The 21683-nt window shown below is 35.5% G+C and overlaps 1 protein-coding gene across 1 annotated transcript in view; it reads left to right on the top strand.

Annotated features, from left to right (window-relative positions):
- The window catches only part of LOC106063721 (uncharacterized), an 87380-nt gene extending 65911 nt beyond the window's left edge, over positions 1-21469 (top strand). The window contains exons 2-8 of the mRNA XM_013222162.2: positions 10565-10667; positions 13632-13772; positions 14317-14444; positions 15152-15301; positions 15508-15609; positions 16306-16377; positions 16635-21469. Of these exons, the coding sequence (XP_013077616.2) occupies positions 10565-10667; positions 13632-13772; positions 14317-14444; positions 15152-15301; positions 15508-15609; positions 16306-16377; positions 16635-16856 (918 nt within the window). The 3' untranslated portion in view covers positions 16857-21469. The remainder of the gene's footprint in view (positions 1-10564; positions 10668-13631; positions 13773-14316; positions 14445-15151; positions 15302-15507; positions 15610-16305; positions 16378-16634) is intronic.
- Positions 21470-21683: the final 214 nt, after the last annotated feature.

Below are 21683 nucleotides of genomic sequence, written 5' to 3'. Positions count from 1 at the left end.
GTTATTAGAAATATAAGATCTATTTACAGTGTAATAGGGTTCACAAGCCTACCCCAAATTTTTTTTTAAAGAGCGAAGCAATTTGATTTACACGCCAAGTTTAACACCTCCCAGTCGATGACGTAATCAAATTTGTGGCTTTGGAGTAAAGCAACTTTTTTTTTTTTTATGGCGTAGTACACATGAGATGGTTTTTCAGCCTAATTTGTGTTGCAATTCAATATGGCTGTGTGAAGAATCAACTTTAATAAACTGTCATTGGATGTAGCGAAAGTATGTTATTAATTGAGCTAAAATGTTCCCTTTGCTATGATTTCATGTCAATTTTAACATTATTAAAAGAGTTAAAAATAACCATTCTTCTCCTTTTATAACTGAAATAGCACTACACGTATTTAAATTAGGCTTATCCTAGAACGAGTTAATTGTAATCAACGTCACGCCTGGGTGTGACGTCACACTTCCCCATTGTACGAATGACATTTCGCTGGCTAAGGCATCAATGAAATTGCTCCGCTGCATTTAGATTCAGAAGAGTTTATTTCCACTCGCGCAATGAGAAAGCGGAACAGTTCGATTCTGCTTATAGATTTTGTGAAAAAAAAAAAGAGTTACGTAAGTGCGAACACAGCCTGGTGTCTATATATGTACGGATGGAGTATGTCTGTGAGGATTCTGTCACTTGCCTTTCACAGTGTGGTCTCATTGAGTTTGTCTTGGCCTTAGGAGTTAGCCGCCTCGCCTCGTTTTAAACTGGTGGCGCCTGTAGTGCGAGCCCAGCACGTGCGTGTCGTGCCAGTTGAAATGTCACCGTCTCTGTGGACTTGTCCTACTCAACCTGGGATCCGCTTACCTGGAGTTGTCTCCGAGTCTGCACGACATCCACTTCTACCCATGATCAAAATTAATATCGGGAATGTTCTTCCATCGGCGGTAATTAGTTTAGAATGTGTATTCCTGTTGTTATATGTTGTACTTACTTATTCATGACGTTACTTTGGCTTATTATTATTGGTGGTTGACATTATTATTTGCATTGGTGAAACCTGTGCTGAGTTTTACAAAAGTTTGTCGTTGGACATTTACATTTATGTTATTATTATCATTGCTCGTGCATAGCACACCTTCCATGCTCCTGGAACAGTGTTTCCCAAACTGTTGACTTATGTGCACCCCTTTACAAATTTTGTTCCCTCGCCCCTTCTCTGTGTACTTGCATCTATGTGCTGCGATGACAGAGCATATCATTTGGTTCCCTAAATGTTCATTTTTATCTGAGATGCTGTTCAACATTCTATAGCCTGTCCCTTTTTTTTTTTGTTTACTTAATGTCTATAAATGCTGAAAAAGCAAAACTTCACATGAAGTTGGAGAATACATGATGTATTTCAGAACTTTTTCTGTTAAACCTGGATACACTTGTTGCAAATACCAGAGTTAAAATGCGTGGCGATCCTAACCTTTTTTAAACCACACTAATAAAACGTAAATTTTGAGACATATAACGAATGTATTTTGGGTATATGTAGCGAAGCGATACATCTTTTACAATAAATTATTCAGTTAGTGGAATATGTACATTTCTAACATTCATTGGTTATGGTAAAACAAAATGTAAACTTTTTTAAGCTTGAAAATCATCCTTTTTCATTACCCGACCTTTGTGATATTTATTTTCAAGATGTATAATAACACCGATTATGAGACTGAATAAATACAAAAATCAAATAATATTAAAGAATGTGAATTACAACTTATTACTTATTTATTTTAATTTAACAACAGCATAGTTATTTAGGTACAACGCGTACCCCTTTCAAAGTCTTCCCGTACTCTCTGGGGGTAAGCGAACCCCACTTTGGGAAACACTGGACTTTAACATGGTCTGTGCGCCGTGGCCCACTAACTGTTGTGGAGGGGGGGGGGGCCCGGTATTTCCTTTATGCTCTCAACAAACACAAGTCAAATCTCGAATCAAATATTCCTAGTCTAAATCGGGATTCGAACAAACACCCATTCCGTTAGATACCCATTTTGTGTCTCCAAAAATACTCTAAATAGCCTTCACAGTTTTTCTGTAATTTAAAGAAACATGCAAACATTAGGGACTTTTTTTTTCTAGGAGTGCTGGGACGGTACAAATTCACAGTTCCGCTTTAAGGTGTCAGATAGTCCAAATGTGTACGTAAGATTAACTCTTTCCTACTCCCGGACCTGTTACCCAAAAATGTTGATCTGACATATCTAAACAAAGCAACAAGGCTCCAAATTTAACTCAAAAAAAAAAAAATTAACGTCTGTAGAATCGGTAGCCTACTACGACTTCTCGACCCTAAAGTTCTCACGCCCAAAAATGAGTCCGAATTCATTTCTTCGGTTGAGTGAAGCTGAACAGTGTGTTTACGTGAAAAAAAAAGTTAATTTTAAGCATTAATAATAATTTTTTTTAAAATCTCCGATGTTTAGTGGTATTAAAAAAGAACAGTCGGACACACATTGTTTTAACTCTCCTAATGCTGAGACAGTGGGGCAGGTGGTGTTGGTCCTAACATTCGAAATTGGGAATGATGAATCTCTCATGCGTCATGCTTGACCACGTGCAAGAAGCTAAGTCAGAGCCTCTGGCACGGGACACTGGTCTGCTGGGTAGAGAAACAAAGAGAAGTTAGAAAATAAAGAAAAAATTGATGATTTTCATACATGGAAACCATGGTTGTACAAAATACCTATGTTTTGATAAGCTTTGCATTTTAAAAAGTGTCTAATAGTTTTTGGGTACTCTTAAGTACTGCAGACTTCTGTTTTGTATGTTGTTTGTATAATACTTGTGTTTCTTCGTAGCGCCCTTGACATGATTGTTGTTTAGTTATTTTAAAATCTCTCAAATCTTACTCTTTTCATTTGAAACTTTTCTTTAGGTTCAGTTACATCGTTGTCACGTTTCTTCACATCCCTTACTCTTCTTTTTCTTTATTCTTGTGTGTTATTGCAAAAAGAATCTAAATATAAATAAAGGGATGTTACTCTGGAAAATCCCAAATAAGATAATGTCTTATCATTGTAGGCTGCTGATATTGAGATTCGGCACGTCTTTTTTAAACGTATTCGATACCCTGCCATATCGTTGCTTCTTCCCTTTTTTTTCCCATAAGTTTTGAAGGCCAGGAAGGCCCGCATCTGGGAACCTGTGTGTACCAATCACATGTGTGTACCAATCACGTGTGTATCAATCACATGTGTGTGAACCAATCACGTGTGTATCAATCACATGTGTGTACCAATCACGTGTGTATCAATCACATGTGTGTGAACCAATCACGTGTGTATCAATCACATGTGTGCACCAATCACGTGTGTATCAATCACATGTGTGTGAACCAATCACGTGTGTATCAATCACATGTGTGTGAACCAATCACGTGTGTATCAATCACATGTGTGCACCAATCACACGCCACGCACTTTATAACGCAACCCAGTCATGTCAACCTTCCGCCATTTCCGGTCTGTGACTCGGTGCTTTCCGGAATCTCCCAATTTTCTGTCTACAAGTACATAAGTAGAGATGTTCATGATAAACTAAACAATGTCAAGGAAGCTAAAATGAAACTTCAAATTTGCCAATTAACTAAAAGTTCAAACATAAGAACTTTCACATCATAATGATTCTACAGTGTTAAAGTATACACGAGTATCTTGAAAAAAACAAACCAATCACTTATCGACGTGTCCTTCCCTACACCGTATACACCAAAAAGCTTGCTATTTATAGATTTTCCGCCATGTCTAAAACTCTCCAATACAATTTTACAACCATGCATTAACTTCTCCAATGTAGACATGTTCTTATCTCTTGTAGACTTAAAGTAAAGGAGTTCAGTTTTGAAGTCATTTCAACTGTTCACCTCTCCTATAGGCCTACGCTCGACTCTTGACACTAGGAAGTGATATCAAACAACCAATGCCCTTCGCCTAGAAAATGTTCCACTCAAAATAGAGTGACGAATGTTTAAAAGCTTATGACGTCATATTCAGGTCTAGGTCCGTTTGAGTCAGCGTGTCAGTCACGTGGGTTTGTTTTTAGAAACCTCAACTCTTGCCCATGTCTAGATCTAGATCTATTTTTGGAATGAACTACTTTTGTACAAGTGACTCCGCGGCGACAGAATGCCTGGTCAGTGAGTTCATACAACAACAACCGACCTATACAAGTGTTTTATCGCCCTCATCATGTTTTGATATATATGATGCTATTCTCATTTTACAACCAGAAAGCTATTTGAACTTTAGCTAGACACACATTTCTTGTGTACAAATATTCGAATGTCTTCCCACCATCTATTTTCCCAATTTATTTGTCAGTAGTCTCTTATTTACTATAATAGTTCACATTTAAATATCGATTAGATTAGTTTAGATAAAGACTAATATAAAGAGACAAGTCAATGAACTGTAAAAGTAGATCTATAACCTTTTTTAAAATGATTTCATGTAGCTTTAATTATTTTTTTCCCTTTCTCGTCATGGAATGTCTGAATGCACGACGGTATGGCAGAGAATTGGCAAGTACATGGTCTATTTATACATACAAAATTATATCTATTAAATGACTAATTGTACCGAGGCGCCCTGAAAAAAAAAAAAGTTTGCCGATAACATAAAAAAAAATAAAAAATTCAAAAGCGTAGAACGGCCTTCATAGATTAAGTAATGACGTCAGTGTAATATTGATAAGAGTACCAGGCAGTATTTTACGTGTAGTGTCATTAACTTTGGAATAAGACAAATTCTTAAGGGGTTGCGATATTTAAATCTAAATTAAAAGAGTAGGGTTGATTTGATTTTGTCGAAGATGTTTTTAATGAATGTGGATTAATACGGCTCGATATCTTAAGTTGGGGGGGGGGGGGGGAGGTATGGCTTAGAAGCAAACAGAGCAACTCACAGCCGGCAAATACGAATATGTAAGCCAAGCTGATTTAAGTCTATCTTAGCCAAAATTCAACAGTAGCCCACCTGACAAGCGTAGAGATTCTCCTCGTTTTGGACTGCGAGTTGGTTGAATCTAAACACAAGTAGAAACAGTTCAATGTTGTATGTAGATGTGTGTTGCTTAGAGTAACATTTTGTGGAGTGTTCCCATGTGGACATCCATGGCTTAGCTTGTACTAGATAGGTATAGTACTTAGTGTTGTGATCTGTTCACATATTGTACTAGATAGGTATAGTACTTAGTGTTATGATTTGTTCAGATCTTTTACTAGATCTAGATAGAATTTGCGATGTGATCTATTCACACATTGAACTCTTAGTACTTAAAGATGTGATCTGTTAAGATCTAGTACTAGATAGTACTAAAGATGTGATCGGATGGCTGTCTGGTCGTGCGGTTTGCGCGCTGGACTGTCGTTCGGACATCGATGGTGCGGGTTAAAACCCTGCCCACTCTCATCCACCGTCGTCCTGCGGGAGGTTTGGACTAGGAAGATAAATTATCTTCAACTCTGAAGGAAAATCCGAAACATTTTACAAACATCTGTTGAGATCTTGTACTAGAAAGTACTTTCAGATGTGATCTGCTGAGAACTTGTACCAGATAGTACTTTGCGATGTAATCTGTTAAGATCTTGTACTAGATAATACCTTACGATGTGATCGTAAGATGTCTTGTACTAGATAGTACTTTACGGTGTGATCTGTTGAGATGATGTACATCGGTGTGGGCTTAGCATGTTTGTGAGCTAAATTTGTCTCGTTCATAAGTCAGTACATGTTTGTGAGCTGAAGATATCTCGTTGATAAGTGAGCACTTTATTTGTACTAGAGATAAGTGAGCACTTTATTTGTACTAGATAGATCCAGTAGCTTGTGTTCTAATGAGGTCTTGCCCACTAGCGAAAGTGTAATTCACTAATCAATAACTCGTTGATCGTGTAACGCTGCTAAGCCTACGAGAAAACAACTAGCTGTAGGCTTTCACTTATTGATTAAGTTAATTTACCTTGTTCGAAACTAACTTTATCCGCCTGGCACAGCGGAGATGTCTGGGATACTTTGTTTTTGAGTCATTGTCAGAACAAAATATCGCGGCTGAAGTTTCCAGGTTTTGTAAAAAGAAAACATCACACCAACTTCTCTGAGATCGTTATTTAACTTTGTAGTTCATAGCAAGGGATCGTGGTGGCTTAGTGGTAGAGTGCTAGGCTACCGAACCGGGGGTCTTGGGTTCGAATCTCGATGGGATTTTGAATATCTGGATTTTTAGGACGCTTCTGAGTTCACCCAACGCTAATGGGTACCTGACATTAGTTGGGGAAAGTAAAGGCGGTTGGTCTTTATGCTGACCACATGACACCCTCGCTCGTTAACCGTGGACCACAGAAGCAGATAACTTTTACCTGGTACATCATCCCCCCTATAGATCGCAAGGAGGAAGTTTACTTTTTGTTTTTACTGATCCGCCCAGCAATTCATGCATTTACTTTATATTACAAACCAGGTCCAACCGTGTCTACTAACAGAGTACCCAATCCCATGCAATACAAGTAATCACTGCTTCCATCTGAACAACAGGAAGATACGTTATGCAGTGTGTTTGTGTTAAGCCTCTATCTTGCTAACAATTTTCTGCTGTCCCTTTGTCAATCTTATACTTATTTTCAGACTGTTCTTCTGAGCAAAGAAACTGTAATATGGAGTGTTCAATAAAACCCAAATATAAACTCGTTAAAAAACCCGTGTCCAAAGATCATTTTTACCCCATCGGTCTTGCACTGTTCCCTATCGGTCAGAGTCTAGCACTGTTCCCTATTGGTCAGAGTCTAGCACTGTTCCCCATTGGTCAGAGTCTAGCACTGTTCCCTATCGGTCAGAGTCTAGCACTGTTCCTTATTGGTCAAAGTCTAGCACTGTTCCCTATCGGTCAGAGTCTAGCACTGTTCCCTATCGGTCAGAGTCTAGCACTGTTCCCTATTTATTGGTCAGAGTTTAGCACTGTTCCCTGTTGGCCAGAGTCTATCACTGTTCCCTATTAAGGCTGGACTTCGACCTGTTGTGCTCCCACAGCGCTAAGATGAAACTGTGATTCGTGTCTTGTGCGCATGTCAGCCATGCTGCTAAGTGGCAAAGGTAAGAAACCCTAGAAGACATGATGACCCCCCCCCCAATACTATCCTCCAGGGTACTCTAGTGGCAACACAGAAATGGTCGACCAACTACCGGCGACTTGAAGGACTGAATTTGGGCTTGCCCCCTGACACCTCTACCCAAGCCTCTGACGGAGGAGAGAGTATAGTTTCACCGCATCGTCGCCGCATTCCTAAGTTGACGCAGGTTAGGCAGCTGTGTGAGAAATTCAACGTTGGCTCAAAGTGGACTTGTCAACTGTAACAACAAAACAATTAAACTCTTCAACAACGGAGTTTGAAAACTGCATTCATTCAAAACTAGGTTGCAATGAATCAGTTTGGGCTTATCAACGTGCGTACAAGTAATCTCTCAAACCCGTTGACCTACTTTTTGTAACCACTTTTGTTGAAAAAAAAACTGGGTTGGAGGGGGGGGGGGTGGTCGTGTGTTTTAAAACGTGTCCCACAGCACTGCGTGTGGGATACACACACATATCGTATCTCCCTTGGTGACAAGACTCGCCAGTGTGGGAGCACCCTTTCAACAAAAGCTAACCCTAGTTTGATACGTCATTTCGCCTAAAAATAGACATGAGTAAATAAACTCGCGTGTCGGTGTTGAACTAAGATAGGTCCTTAGTCTATAAGGAGCGTACTCAAGTGGCTCTGATAGTCACTTTTCTGGTTTAGGTCACAAGATAGCTGTGTTGGGAATTTATGAGACGTGACGGGAATTTATGAGAAAGTGGTTTCTTATTTCTAAAGTGTCCGTCGTGTGTGACGGTTCTTCAAACAAATTTCTTGTGGCAGTGACAAACGCACGATATAGATTTAATGGATACTGAACTATGTGTTTTCTGTTGTAGTGTTTGAACGAATTTGTTTAAGTGATTAGAAGTGTTTCACTTGATCAAAGTGCTTCAAATCTAGATCTACATATTTTACAAGACAAAAGCTACGAAGACAGCTGGTGGTGTAGGCTTAGACTAGACTGTGTGTATTAACACAAGTTTGATTCTGATTTTGGCATTATTGTAGGCCCAACTCAATAACCTATAACTCAAAAACACTTAATTTCGATAGATATTTTTTAAACTAAAAAGAGAGAAGATAGAAATTTGTGTGAATCATATCTTATCACTATTTCGGCAACACTTGACATTGCTGGAATTAAATTGGCATACATTAGGTTTTGCCATCATTATCGTGACAAAATATGTAGATCAAATCCGGGTCTACGTAGTCGCCTAAATTACTGCACTGCTCATGACGATACCTAAGAATATCAAGTACAAAGATACATATATGGAGAGAGCATTCTGCATTCATACAAGCTTTTGACGTGTGCACCGCGAAAACGTTTTTATATTGTTTATTTGTGTTCACCTGCAAGAGAGATTTCGCTCCTGATTGGTCAGTGGGGCATGTTCTCATTGTGCGTGTTGGGACTTTTCTAAATTTCAATTTTCAACCAGGATGGGCAAACTGTGTGTGACCTGCTCCGACCTCGTTTGTGTTCGGATTTTATTATCTAGGTGTACCTGCCGACATCGCGAGACCAATGGCTCTCATCAGGGGGCGCAATCAGAGGTGTGATTTAATCCTAGTGTTTACTCATTTTTGTTTATGTTTATTAAATTTGGACTGTGACTTTTTTTTTAATGACTTATTTTGTATTTGTTTCGGCGGAGGCGTAATTTGTTTGTGTTGGTTAGAGGATGGTATACTGGAGTGGGTATAAGAGCGTAGAAAATACAAATAATTTAATTTGTTTCGTTTAACGGAGATGTTTTATAGATTTATAGGTCTAGGTAATGTTGTTTATTGAAAGTCTTCTGTACTCATTTCTTAATAAAAAGTTGTATTGGTTTCACGCTAAAACTGTTTATTTATTCCAAGAGGGACAATGCGCTGACATGGTGTGTATGAATAAATATCAGGTGTGTATGACTACAAATCAGTCAAAATTAACACAAGTTAGCTTTAAGACCGAGAGGTTTTTGAGGCAGTGGATCAATTAACTAGTTTTTTGAGGAAGTGGATCAATTAACCAGTTTTTTGAGGCAGTGGATCAATTAACCAGTTTTTTGAGGCAGTGGATCAATTAACCTTTTTTTTTTTTTTGAGGCAGTGGATCAATTAACCAGTTTTTTGAGGCAGTGATCAATTAACCTTTTTTTTTTTTTGAGGCAGTGGATCAATTAACCATTTTTTTGAGGCAGTGGATCAATTAACCTTTTTTTTTTTTTTGAGGCAGTGGATCAATTAACCAGTTTTTTGAGGCAGTGGATCAATTAACCAGTTTTTGAGGCATTTGATCAATTAACCAGTTTTTTGAGGCCTTCAGTTAATCGGGGTTTTATAGTAATAATCACATTGTAGTTAGCAAGTGTAGTGAGCTTCCATTAGAGCGTGCTAAGAGCTGGGGTTGAATGCGTTGAACCTATTGGATCTGGCGGACTCATGAATGTCACTAAATGGTGAATGAAAACTCCCAGCTTCGCCGAGATTCGAACTCTGTAGATATTCGGTTTATTACCTAGCGACCGCATCCCATTGTTAGACTGTTTAGTTGGCGCGAGCGTAGTGGTGTGATTGACACTTGTCAATATATGGGTCAGCATGGTTCAAAAACAATGTGGTTATCTGCCCGGTAAAGTTCAAATCTTATCATGTAGTTATCATCAACTCATGTTATAAGATATTAACATCAACCAGTGGCGGAACAAAAAAAAAGCGGGGGTGGGGGTAGGGTTCACTCATCTCATTTGTTTATTGTTAATTGTTTGTATTTTTTGTTTGTATTGTAGCCGATGAAGGCCTATTGGCCCGAACATCCAATGTTTTAATTTGGTCCGGCAGGCTTACCTTTATTAATGTTTTTTTTTTTTGTATTTTCTATACATTTGTTGATTCCCTTCTGCGCGCGTGACCACTCCATTTTCAAATTACGTTATTTCTTTATTCGTTTCTCTTTCCCGCTATTTCAACTTTTTCTAGATACTGTCTTCCTTTCGCTGCACAGAACTTATGACTCTCTCGCAACAAAGTCACTGAAATGACCAAAAATAGTTAGGTCATTGAAAAGTCAATTTTTCTTTAATACTGTTTTTTAATTTCTTTTTGATCTGACACACTTTAACATGCTTTCTTAAACCGACGCCATTTGTACGCTCTAGCATGAAGTTAGACATTTTTTTTTTTTCGTATTTAAAGAGAATAAATGTGTGATATACTACTTTCGTCAACATGTTGGAATTTTTATCATAGCGTTTTGTTTTATTTTGTCACAAATATTCCCTCGGTTCTCTCTCTCTCTCTCTCTCTCTCTCTCTCACACACACACACACACACACACAAGCATATATTAGTTTAAACTTGCAGAGAAGTTCTAATAATTATGTTTCCTCCCCCCATCCCCACATGTTTCATTTCAGCAAAGCTCGTGGCGCAAAATTCGCAGTTTTATTCTCTGGTCTCCTTTCATCCAAGTTTTCAAAAAGCACAGGTATCCATGGATACAGCTTGCCGGTCATCAAGGTAATAACGTCTGCTTGTTATTATTTGTTTATTCTCTGTTATCTCCCTATTACTTCTTTTATATACTTTGTGTCCATCAAGATTGAAGAATTGATCGCTTAATTGTTCTTAAGAAAAAGCCGCTTTGAAAATTCCTAAAAAAAAATTTTTTTTTTAATATTTCAAAATACGTATAAAAAAACACTAATCCATTGATAATCAAATTACAGAAACTTATTTTGTAACATAGATTCATTAGTTGTTCAAGAAGTAAACAGTAAGCATTTGGATGGCTACATGGTCGTGCGGTTTGCGTGCTGGACTGTCGTTCAGATTTATCAATGGTCCAGGGTTCAAACCCTGCCCGCTCCCATCCCCCGTCGTCCTGCGGGAGGTTTGGACTAGGAAGTAATTATCTTCAACTCTGAAGGAACATCCGAAACACGTAAAACATTTTACAAACAAATATATAAAAGTACACCTAATCTCTTTTGTTTTACCAATAAAATGTTGTTTTCGGTAGGGGCATTGCGTTTAGACATGATCATACTAATAATGGTACAGTATGCTTTTTAAGAAGTGAAAATCAAAACAATTATATTTCTTGTAAATACTTCTCACGTACGCGTTTGCCAAGAGACTCAACACTGCCCTCTATCGGATGTTTACAAATGGTTATGTTTACAGTGTTTCTGACGTGTCGTGCCCACACAATGACGCAATACGCCAACACTAGATGGCTCACGCATCTCGTCATTTTGTACTTCTATAATACATGTTTAGGGCAAGTCGGATAACTCATTGCGACATATATTTATGTAGGCCTAAACATTTTATTATTGTTTTAATTTTTCAAAGTATAATTAAAAACAAAAAAATTAATTAGCAATCTATATCATTGAACACACATACGTTAGCGGGTATTCCCGCACGTATTCATTAAAGAGTTAAATAAATAAATACATTTTGCGCACCGTCTGCTAAGTCTGGATCTATAGGCCTAGCATTAGAATTTTTAGCGGCCTTGAAAGGGGAATAGCCGCTATTAGTTTATAAACTCTGAGTAGATGTATACGCTTAACCACGATTTTTTTTATCCGGGGGTAGGGGTGAGGGTGGGTGAAACAGGGACAGGTAAAAAGGTTATTTTTTTTTTTTTTTAAATATATCATTCTTATCATTCATTAGCTATAAGGAACAAAGTAATCGCGGCTGTGTCATTGCGTGGGCTTCATAAAGAAGAATTGTCTTTAACACTCTTTTTAAAGTTACTTGTTGTGGTGATAAAGATTTTAATTTATCTACCAAGATGAGGTCAATATCATCTTGTATGTACACAGAAATGAGTTTATTATTATTTATACACTATGAGATATGCCCTATGATCATTTTCTGTTGACACGAAGATGAGCTCACGATTAGTTTCTTATTATATTTATCATTTATAACGAGGGTGTCATGTGGCCAGCACAAAGATCAACCCCCTTTACTTTCACCAACTTATGTCAGGTACCCATTAGTGTTGGATGGAATCAGGAGCATCCTAAAAATCCCGCGGTACGAAACCCCAGTTTTCACCGAGATTCAAACCCGTGACACCTCGGTTTGGAATGCCAAGCGGTCTATCACTCAACCATCAAACGATTTTCGACCTTTACATATAACTGATGACGATGGAAGTAATTGGTATTGTCGACCTTATACTCACTAACCATACCACCCCCCTCACACGGCAGATAAAAATAAAAACCTAAAGTACAACATATGGAAACAGAAACGAAACAATACAGTCACTATGGCATCACTTACATAACTTGGCAACGCTACGCGATGCTGTCAAGTGTGTGAGACAAACGTGCGTCTCGATGCTGCTTGTGTGACGTACTTAGACCATACAAGACCTCAACAACTTCCTTGTTCTCAACAGAGGCTGTCATGACACATGACCTTTTGTGTTGCTGGAATTGTTAGACCCAGAATGTGGACTGTTGGAATGATTTTGTTTGATCTAGAACCTAGATTCTTCATTTTGTTTAGAGTCTATTCTAGACGCCTATTATGAACTATCTGTACGAGATGATTCGAAACTCGACAGAATTTTTAAAGGATTCAAATCCTCATCATAATAGGTCTATAGGTCTACAATTATAAAGGCTTTTTTATTATAGCAAATGAACAAATGAATATTCATGTTTGAATAGAGTAACACCATCAATAATAAAATGACTAAGTTTAGAGACTGTTTAAGACAGAAGACTGAAAGTAAACTGTAAAGTAGCAATAATAATAAAGTATTAATCTATTATTTACAAATACTATAACATAACCTATTAAAATAATCAGAAAGACTCAAAAAGGCACATTTCTTATTCCATACTTAGCCTACTTAGATGTAGATCCTCCCGAGCCGTTCAACAAATTGGGCGGCAAGCTGACTCCATAAAGATCTGTCACTGGCAACATCTGAAGCCTCTTACCTCCTGGTGTCCGGTACTCTAAGGTTCTTCATGAAAGTGTAGCACCCAATTATGCGTTCCGGTTGGCTCCATGTCATTGGAACTCTTAGTATGAGTATTTCATTTTGTCGGAGGATATGACACGCAAATCTCACGGGATTTCCTTGTTTGAGACAGGATCTTTATAACTGACTCCTAAAATCCGTCTTAGCCACTTTGGCTGAGCCACATTTGGTCTTTTCTCGATTTTATCAAATGACCTCCAATGAGCGACTAATTTGTACAGGTGTTCTCTCCCCTAGTGCCATATTATAGTGTGGAACAGGCTGTCTGGAAGGGGTAGGAAAAGCCATTATTCAGCAGAGTCTCTGATTAACATTTATAACTAAAGAAGACATGGATTTGTGTACAAAATAATAATCTTTTTTTGTTTTTGTTTTAAAAGAAGTGAAGATGTCTAGGTATCATTTTATAAACAGATGAGGAATGTATCATGTATTCATGTTTTAAACTGTCTATCTTCTTTCAGGCAACTTCCATGCTGGGGAGGCTGGCTCTGTGCTGAAAAAGTTAGACTCAAGAGAACAGACATGTTTTATAAAGCTGATGTCTGACCCACTTAAACACTGTGTTCCAGAGTACAGGGGAGACGTGGAGAAAAATGGAGAGTGTATCCTTTGTCATGGAATAGTTGTGTTCATACTGGGTCACTTGTCTGGGAAGTCTCATTGTAGGTTGAGTCCGGAGACTTGTCTTCAGAGAACTGCTCTAGGTGACATAAATAAATACAAATAGATTAGCGAGGGAGATTATTCATGTTGGCACAATATCTTTGTATTTTCAGAAAGCGTCTCAGATGAATCAAATATAAATCCATAGGACTCATGTTTAAATATATATTTTAGTCTTAAAACCTTTTGGATAGTGTTAAAAGATTGAACTTTTAAAGTTTCTGTTTGACCTTACACATATATATGGGTATGTGATGTACTATTTACCAGTTTCTGTGCTCAATATTATATAAATGAGTTATATGGCTAGCACAAAACAATACTCCCTCATTCTTCCACACAAATGTCATGAACTTTATTTAGAGTGGCCAAGAATGGAGCTGGAAACTCTTGATTTAACAGCCAAACACTCGACCTCTGGCCACCGCTCCTTCCATTACTGATATTTAAATGTTTAGTTTGTTCCTTAACTCAGAATTTCAGTATTCATTCAACTGCAAGACCTTCTGTGTACATTCAATCATCCCTGTGTGATGGATGTCAAAATGGGAGTCAGGACATATTTAGAAGAAGAGTTACAGAAAGCTAGAAAATCCCCCTCACTAAGAAAGGTAATTCTCAACATCCACAATACTTCATATGCTTTATCTCCCATTTCCTTTTTTTTTTAAATGTTCTTAGGACTCAACTTAGCAGTACGTCACATCCTATTTAAACCAGCCAAATTCTTCATTGTTCTTTCAAGTTTTTCTTTCTTCTTTACTTGAAGTACTCACTTTTATATGCATTGTTCTTTCTCTTTACTTCTTAGCTGTAGTTCAGCTCTCAGCAGAGTTTAAGAGCTTTCCACTGAAACCTCATTTCCTATGCTATTTATTTACTACACCATCAATGTTTCTGTTGCCTTGTCTTGTGTTTTAAACTTGGTTTATGATAGTCTGTTGTTTTTTTTTTCTTTATGTAGTCCTGAATGCAATGCTAATATATTACGAACATTATTATTCAAATTCATATACATGAATACCAAGTTATTTTAATTTGGTTTCATATTACATGTTAATACAGTGATCTGTAGTTCAAATCCTTTAGACAGTTATCCTAAACACTCCTGCCTAAAGTTTGGGTAACGTGTTAGAATACATTTCTTTGACTGAAAGTTAACATATAGAACTGATTATTTACTAAGATCACTTTATGCTACATATTGAAAAGTTTGACTACATTGTCAGGCATTACTTTGAGTTCAAATCATGCAACTTTGCAAAATGTAATAAAAACTAATCTCATTGAAGATTAATTAAGTTTTCATGTTATGTAGGACATGTATCAAAAGATGATAGAAATAGATGTGACAGCACCAACCAGTGAGGAGAATGAACACAAGGCAGTCACCAAGCCGAGATACATGCAATGGAGGGATGAGATGAGCTCCTCTGTGGAACTTGGTTTCAGGGTGGAAGGCATTAAGGTAGCTAAAGCCTATTTGTTATAATATAGAAACTAACTAAAATTGGATGAAATTTCATTGAAGGAAATTATTTCCTCCACACAGCGACATAGAATGTTGAAAATTTACTTGTTTACTTTAGGTTAAATGTAGTTTATTATAATAATTATTATTTTTATAAATGTCATTACAAACCATTTAACAAATTACATTTATCTTGCTTGCAGAAGAGTGATGGCAACTCAAGTAAAGATTTTAAAAAGACAAAAACCAGAGAAAATGTTTTTGACATCCTCAAGTCATTTGTGGGTGATAATGAATGTATATTGGTGAGTTTGAACATTTTCATTCTGGGCTTAATAACATATGTAATAATTTTTGTCAGTTTAATTTTATTTCGAGACCTGATTGTCTTGGATGCAATTGAAATAGTGTTGATTATTTACTTTCCACACCAACAATGTATTCTGGTAATTTAGTGTCCATATAATTGAAATAGTGTTGATTATTTACTTTCCACACCAACAATGTATTCTGGTAATTTAGTGTCCATATAATTGAAATAGTGTTGATTATTTACTTTCCACACCAACAATGTATTCTGGTAATTTGTGTCCATATAATTGAAATAGTGTTGATTATTTAATTTCCACACCAACAATGTTTTCTGGTAATTCAGTGTCCATATATTTTTAGTTAACAATCCTTTTTTACATCCTTTTTTGTCTTTATACTACAAATATGAGGAGATCTATCAACTTGCTGAATTCAGTTAAAATGTAATAGCTTTAAATACTATTTCTCTACTAGTTTTAAGGTGTATAACACATTGACTTTTAACTACATAACTTACATTGAGAACAAATTGCAGCAGATTATTCTGTACCAGTCTCAAAGCAAGAATAGCATATATTGTATACAAAAGAAAGACAAAAAATATGTGTAGACCAATCAAGAAAACATTTCAGCCAATTTTTAATCTTAGATAATTTTGAGTAATGAACCAATGCCTTCTGATCTTTCAGGATAAATATATCAGAAGATTAAAGGACATTATGACAACTCAGGAATCATCAGAATTCTTTTCATCCCATGAGGTATTGAATTATTTACTATTTACTTATTTTAACTGTGTTAGATTGGATTCTGTGCTTTTTTTGTGCTTATAATTATTATTTTACAAAAATATCACCAACAATTATGTTTTGATAGGATTTTTTTTACTACTTAGCATTATTGTTTATCTCTAATTACTCTGTTAATTTATATTGTTAAAATTGATCCATTTAAGTATAATATTGGTTTTGTTCAAATTGTTACATTTATAGTTTTTTTGTTGTTTTTTTTTCACCAGGTCATTGGCAGTTCATTATTATTTGTTCATGATGCGGACAATAATGTTGGTGTTTGGATGATTGATTTCGGCAAAACTGAGCCACTTCCCACAGGAGTCACAATAAACCATAGGAACCAGTGGCAGGAGGGCAACCATGAAGATGGATATTTGTTTGGTTTAGACAATTTGGTTTCTATTTTCACAGAAGTTCAGAAGGGTATACAATCCAGCCCAGTTTAGACATTTTATTGTATTTGTGTTTTCCATATTCTCTTTACAATAGAAGGATTTATTGTGTGACTGTACACTTGGGGTATTGTTCATTCATATGTAGATAAAATAATATCATAGGATATTTGCGATTGGTTCAGAATCAAGTATTTTGCCACATTTTCAAATCCAACAATATTTTTTATGCAGCAGATTTGATAGATAAATACTTTTTTTTTAATATAAACATTATTTACACATTATATGCGATAAGCTTACTTTTTCTTTTTAAAGAATATGTGTATATTATATATACTGCTGAAATCAATCATTTTTAGATTTAATTATACCTGATATCAGTGCTTCAATAATCTAATTTTTGAAACTTGTTGAATAGAACTATTATTTTCATGACCCAAGAGAAATGTCAAATCATAGAAACATTCCTCATCAAATAGTTATTGAGAATTCCAGTCCCATATACACTTACTAATAACACTGTAAGAAAGAACATTTCTTCCAACTTGTACACTACTACTGGTAGATCTACTTAATCCACATCTCCTGCGCCAAGTTGTTTTGTTTTTTATCTTCATTCACCAAGAAATCTTTGCCCACCTTCCAAGAGTGATTTGCCCATCTTCTAGGAGATGTTTGCCCCTTTTGCTTAAGTTGTTTGGTGCATTTTTTCGACAGAGATGATAATAATAAGGCTTGTCATCGAGTCTGAAGGTTACGGAGGAGTGCATATGACTCCGCAGTCCTAGTTGTGATCTACATATTATGCCTTATTCAGGGCAGACATAACCTTTGTCTCCTACGGTAGTCGATTTATGTTCTCTTTCTGACATCCAGTCAATCCTCAAAGATAGGTCTATGTAGTGGGAGACAATCTGTTATACATAGTTATCTGACTCTTGCATTGTTATCATTTATTTCCAGAGAGTTCTCAGTTATGATGCTCATGGTAAACATAATAAAGTTGACACTATCAACTGTACTGTATTGCAGTGGTGTAGCTAGGGATTTTGGGACCTTAAGGGGGTTGGCCTCTCTAGGGGCCCCTGCATTTTGACATTCGACATCATGACATGAGATAATGTACATAATAAATCTATGTCTAATGTGGGAAATGCATGCAACAGGGTCATTAACGTACATAGCAACGTGAATAGCAAGATTACATGGCAGTGACATAAATATTTAATGTAAATAAATATATTGTTAATTTCTGACACTAATTTGGACACCCCCCCCCCCACTCCTCCCTTAGCTACACCACTCCACTGTATTGTGTGTTTGAGATTAATACTTTTGTGCCTGAATGCCCTAGAATAGTGTCATAAATAAATTCAGAGTTAATGGTTGTGAACAAAATATATTTAAGAATCAACTTGTTAAATGCCAAGCTTTAGAATTGGCATGGCCTCCTTTGTGTAAATAATTTTCTATTCAGTGACCCCTAGTTGCTGTTGTCATAAATGTTTGTTGTTGTTTGCATTCAATTCACATTTAATGTCACAAATGTTTTGTATATCATGAATTAATAACACTTTACAATATTTGACTTAAAAAATTATGGTGCTTGTTATAAATTTGTTTTAAGTTAAAACTATTTTATATGTAAATTTATTGTAAATATGTACATTTATAAATATGAATCCTATTTCAAAATGTCAACATCTTTACTTTCATTCTGTGTGTGTTACAGTGTGAATGAATGAAGGCTATAAAAAAGGGTCCTATGATGAGGACATACTGAAGCAAAACTTCACTTACAATCAATTAAAAGCATGACTTACTGAATTTCTAAGGGGGATATACATTTAAAACCCCATGTTTATAATTCAAGTCCTTCAATTGACTTATCTTTGAATTGCAAATCATCCAAGCATCACCTAGCTAGCTTTTCCCCACTAATACCTACTTAAGGGATTCATCTTCACATTTTTAAACTTTGGAAAAAAAGGGAAATTTTTATTACAATCCTAAGCAAGCATCTATTTTTCTTTTCTTCTATTTAATTTAATAATGCACTGTTTAATTGATTATGTGGAAAATTGAATCTATCTGATCAATGCGCATATATATATATATCCAGATGATACAAAAATGGTTCCAAATATTGGTAGGCCTAAATAAAATTTCTAAAAATTTCTTACGTTTAAAAAGAAAAAAAAATAGATTTCAAATGAAACAATTTGTAATATATGTAGGCTTACCAAATTTGTTTGTAAAATTTTCAGATTATAAAGTAAAAAGAAAAGGTCACACCTGTAATTACCTATGGTGTTATATTTTTTTCATCTGTGTCTATTTTCAGTTAACTCCCTTTTAACCATTTCACATTTATTTTCTATAGCCCACTTTTTTTTTGCTGCTGAGCTGTTTAGTTTGTTTGTTGTTTTTTTGCATACAGGTCATAGGAAAATAACATGCTGTTTTCCCCAACTGCCCATGCTGCCATACAGGGTGTTGGCTACATAGGTTAATGGTTGTTGAGATAATAGGTGAGGGTAATATGGGACATTCCCGAAAAAAAAAATAGTTTGACAACAGTGTGAGAAAAGTATCTGTGAAAGGACTCAGTTTGTGGGATTTGAGTTATTTAGATGGAATTGTATGTCCTGTTGTTAGCTGGTAAACCATTATATTAAAAAAATAATTTTCCATAACCATCCTGTCTGCCAAGTTTCCACGGAAGTACTTCTATCCCATGGTACTTGCAAAGTCAGAGGTACATGTGTGTATATTATTTTACTTTAGTAACCATGGCATAAAACGGTGATCTACACCAAAAGTAATAAAAGTACTCCTGTGTTCAGTTATGAGCTGTGCCTGAATTATTGGTCTTTTTATGCACTAAGTCTTTACATTCCTCAACTCTGACCTTATATTTAACTCGTTATATTTAGAAAACGCCTGATTGTATATTTAAAACATAAATTTGCAATTTTGCCTTAGGTTCTCATGTAATCTGTATTAATGCAATGATCTATCATTAAATTGTGATTCTTATATAGCCTGGTATAAATAAATGATTTCGTCTGTAAATATGAAAATGTTGGACTTCAAAGTTTGTTTCACAGTTTTCTGAATCTCAATAGCTACATAACCTTTTGTGAATGTTTTGAATAGCTTGCGCTTATGCTCATTTTATTGCTTTGTATTATGTAATCTAGTATTGTTACTTCTAATGAAACCTAAATGTATTTTGTGAGTGAAACACAATCAAAACATTGAAAAGTATTGTTGCATTGAATTTAAGTTTCTGATTTTAATTTTTGATAAATATGTCAAGCTAAAAGTTATAATTCCCCATAATGCAATCCTCTAAAGGGTTTTTTTTTTTCGGTAACACATTTCTGTTTCTCCTTTTATCAAATATTGGAGATTTTCATTATGGTGGGAAGATTATAATAGCTTGCTTTGTGGTGTAACCAGCGTACAACATAAATGAAGTATATAAAGAATATATAAGTATATAAGAATTTGTGTGAATATTTTAGCACTGCAGAATCAAACTTTCCAAGCTCTTCCGCTTGTAGCTCAATAATTTCAATGTTAAGGACTCATTAGACTTTCACTCTTGGTATCTGAAAACTAAGGGTCTGCTAATTGATATTATTAAAGGAGACTTGATATGAAGATCCACTGTCACGCATTGAGATATTGTAAAAATTTTATCTCGCTTCTTTTGTATTTAGTTGGCAACATTGAGGTTCAATTTAGCATCCTTGACATTGGTTAATTTTGTCATGAAAATTTCTGGCTCAACAAATAACAAAACCTGTATAACTGAATTTTCATTTAGGCCTTTGACCATATAATAGAAATTTGTAGATTTTATTTTAGCTAATAATAATATATATTGTCTTCTCTCACTTAAGCTATGATTGTTGTATTACTGTAACAGTCACATTTATTGTCAAAATCAATCATGTGTTGTTCCCGTCATGATTGTGATACCTGTTACTGGGAGATATAAAAATACAGCAATAAAATGAAGTTTTATCAGCTTAAATATTGAAACAGTAAAAGTATTTTTCAATAGCTTCAAAATAATTAAAAAAATGTATTGAAAGAATATAATATAGACCTACTACATTCAAATTGGAACCCCTGTTGAATTGATAGCCTCAAATCCTTCTTTTCCCTTTTATATACTTAGCTATGTTTCCATTTCCCGAAGGTTCCAGTAAGGTTGTTGGCACTCCTGGTTAATTGTATTTTTTTTTAACATTCTCTCTCCCCTGTCACATTGGACATGGTTTTTAACATCAACAGTGATGATAGTGATCTACTGGACTTTTAATAATTTTAAACTGTAATGCCCAAAAGAACTCTAACACTAGTTTGTTTTAAGCTTTAGTCATTGTATGAACACTGTTTTCTGTAAAAACTACACTGTAAATTTATATATTACTAAATCAATTTTTACGCAAGAGATCCCTTGGTGTCCTGTCATTCTATTTTGATCTAGTATTATTCTACATCGTGTTTGGTATCACTTTAATTTGGTTTTTTACATAGTCCATTATTGTTTTAAGTATATGTGCACTTAACGTTTTTATTACCTCCCTTGCTTGTTTGAAATGACTGTATTATTTGATCTATAAATAGAAGCTGCAAAATACATCAAACTTCTTATTGTTCATTTCTTTTTTGTTCATTTGTTTTTTAATGTTAAGTCTTTGTAGATTCTCATTGATCATTTGCTGGAAGAGATTATCTTATACTTCCTTAAGTCATTAGTTTTGTGAAAATAAAGGCTTTAAGAAACTAGACTAAAATTTTGTGGTTTTTATTTTTTGACTAGAGTTTAGAGTCATCAATGAATATATCAGTTATATGATC

This window comes from Biomphalaria glabrata, chromosome 3 (assembly GCF_947242115.1).
Source record: "Biomphalaria glabrata chromosome 3, xgBioGlab47.1, whole genome shotgun sequence".
NCBI classification, from domain to species: Eukaryota; Metazoa; Mollusca; class Gastropoda; family Planorbidae; genus Biomphalaria; species Biomphalaria glabrata.
The sequence above is the reverse complement of the archived record's forward strand: the minus strand, read 5'-3'. Positions and strand labels throughout refer to the sequence as shown.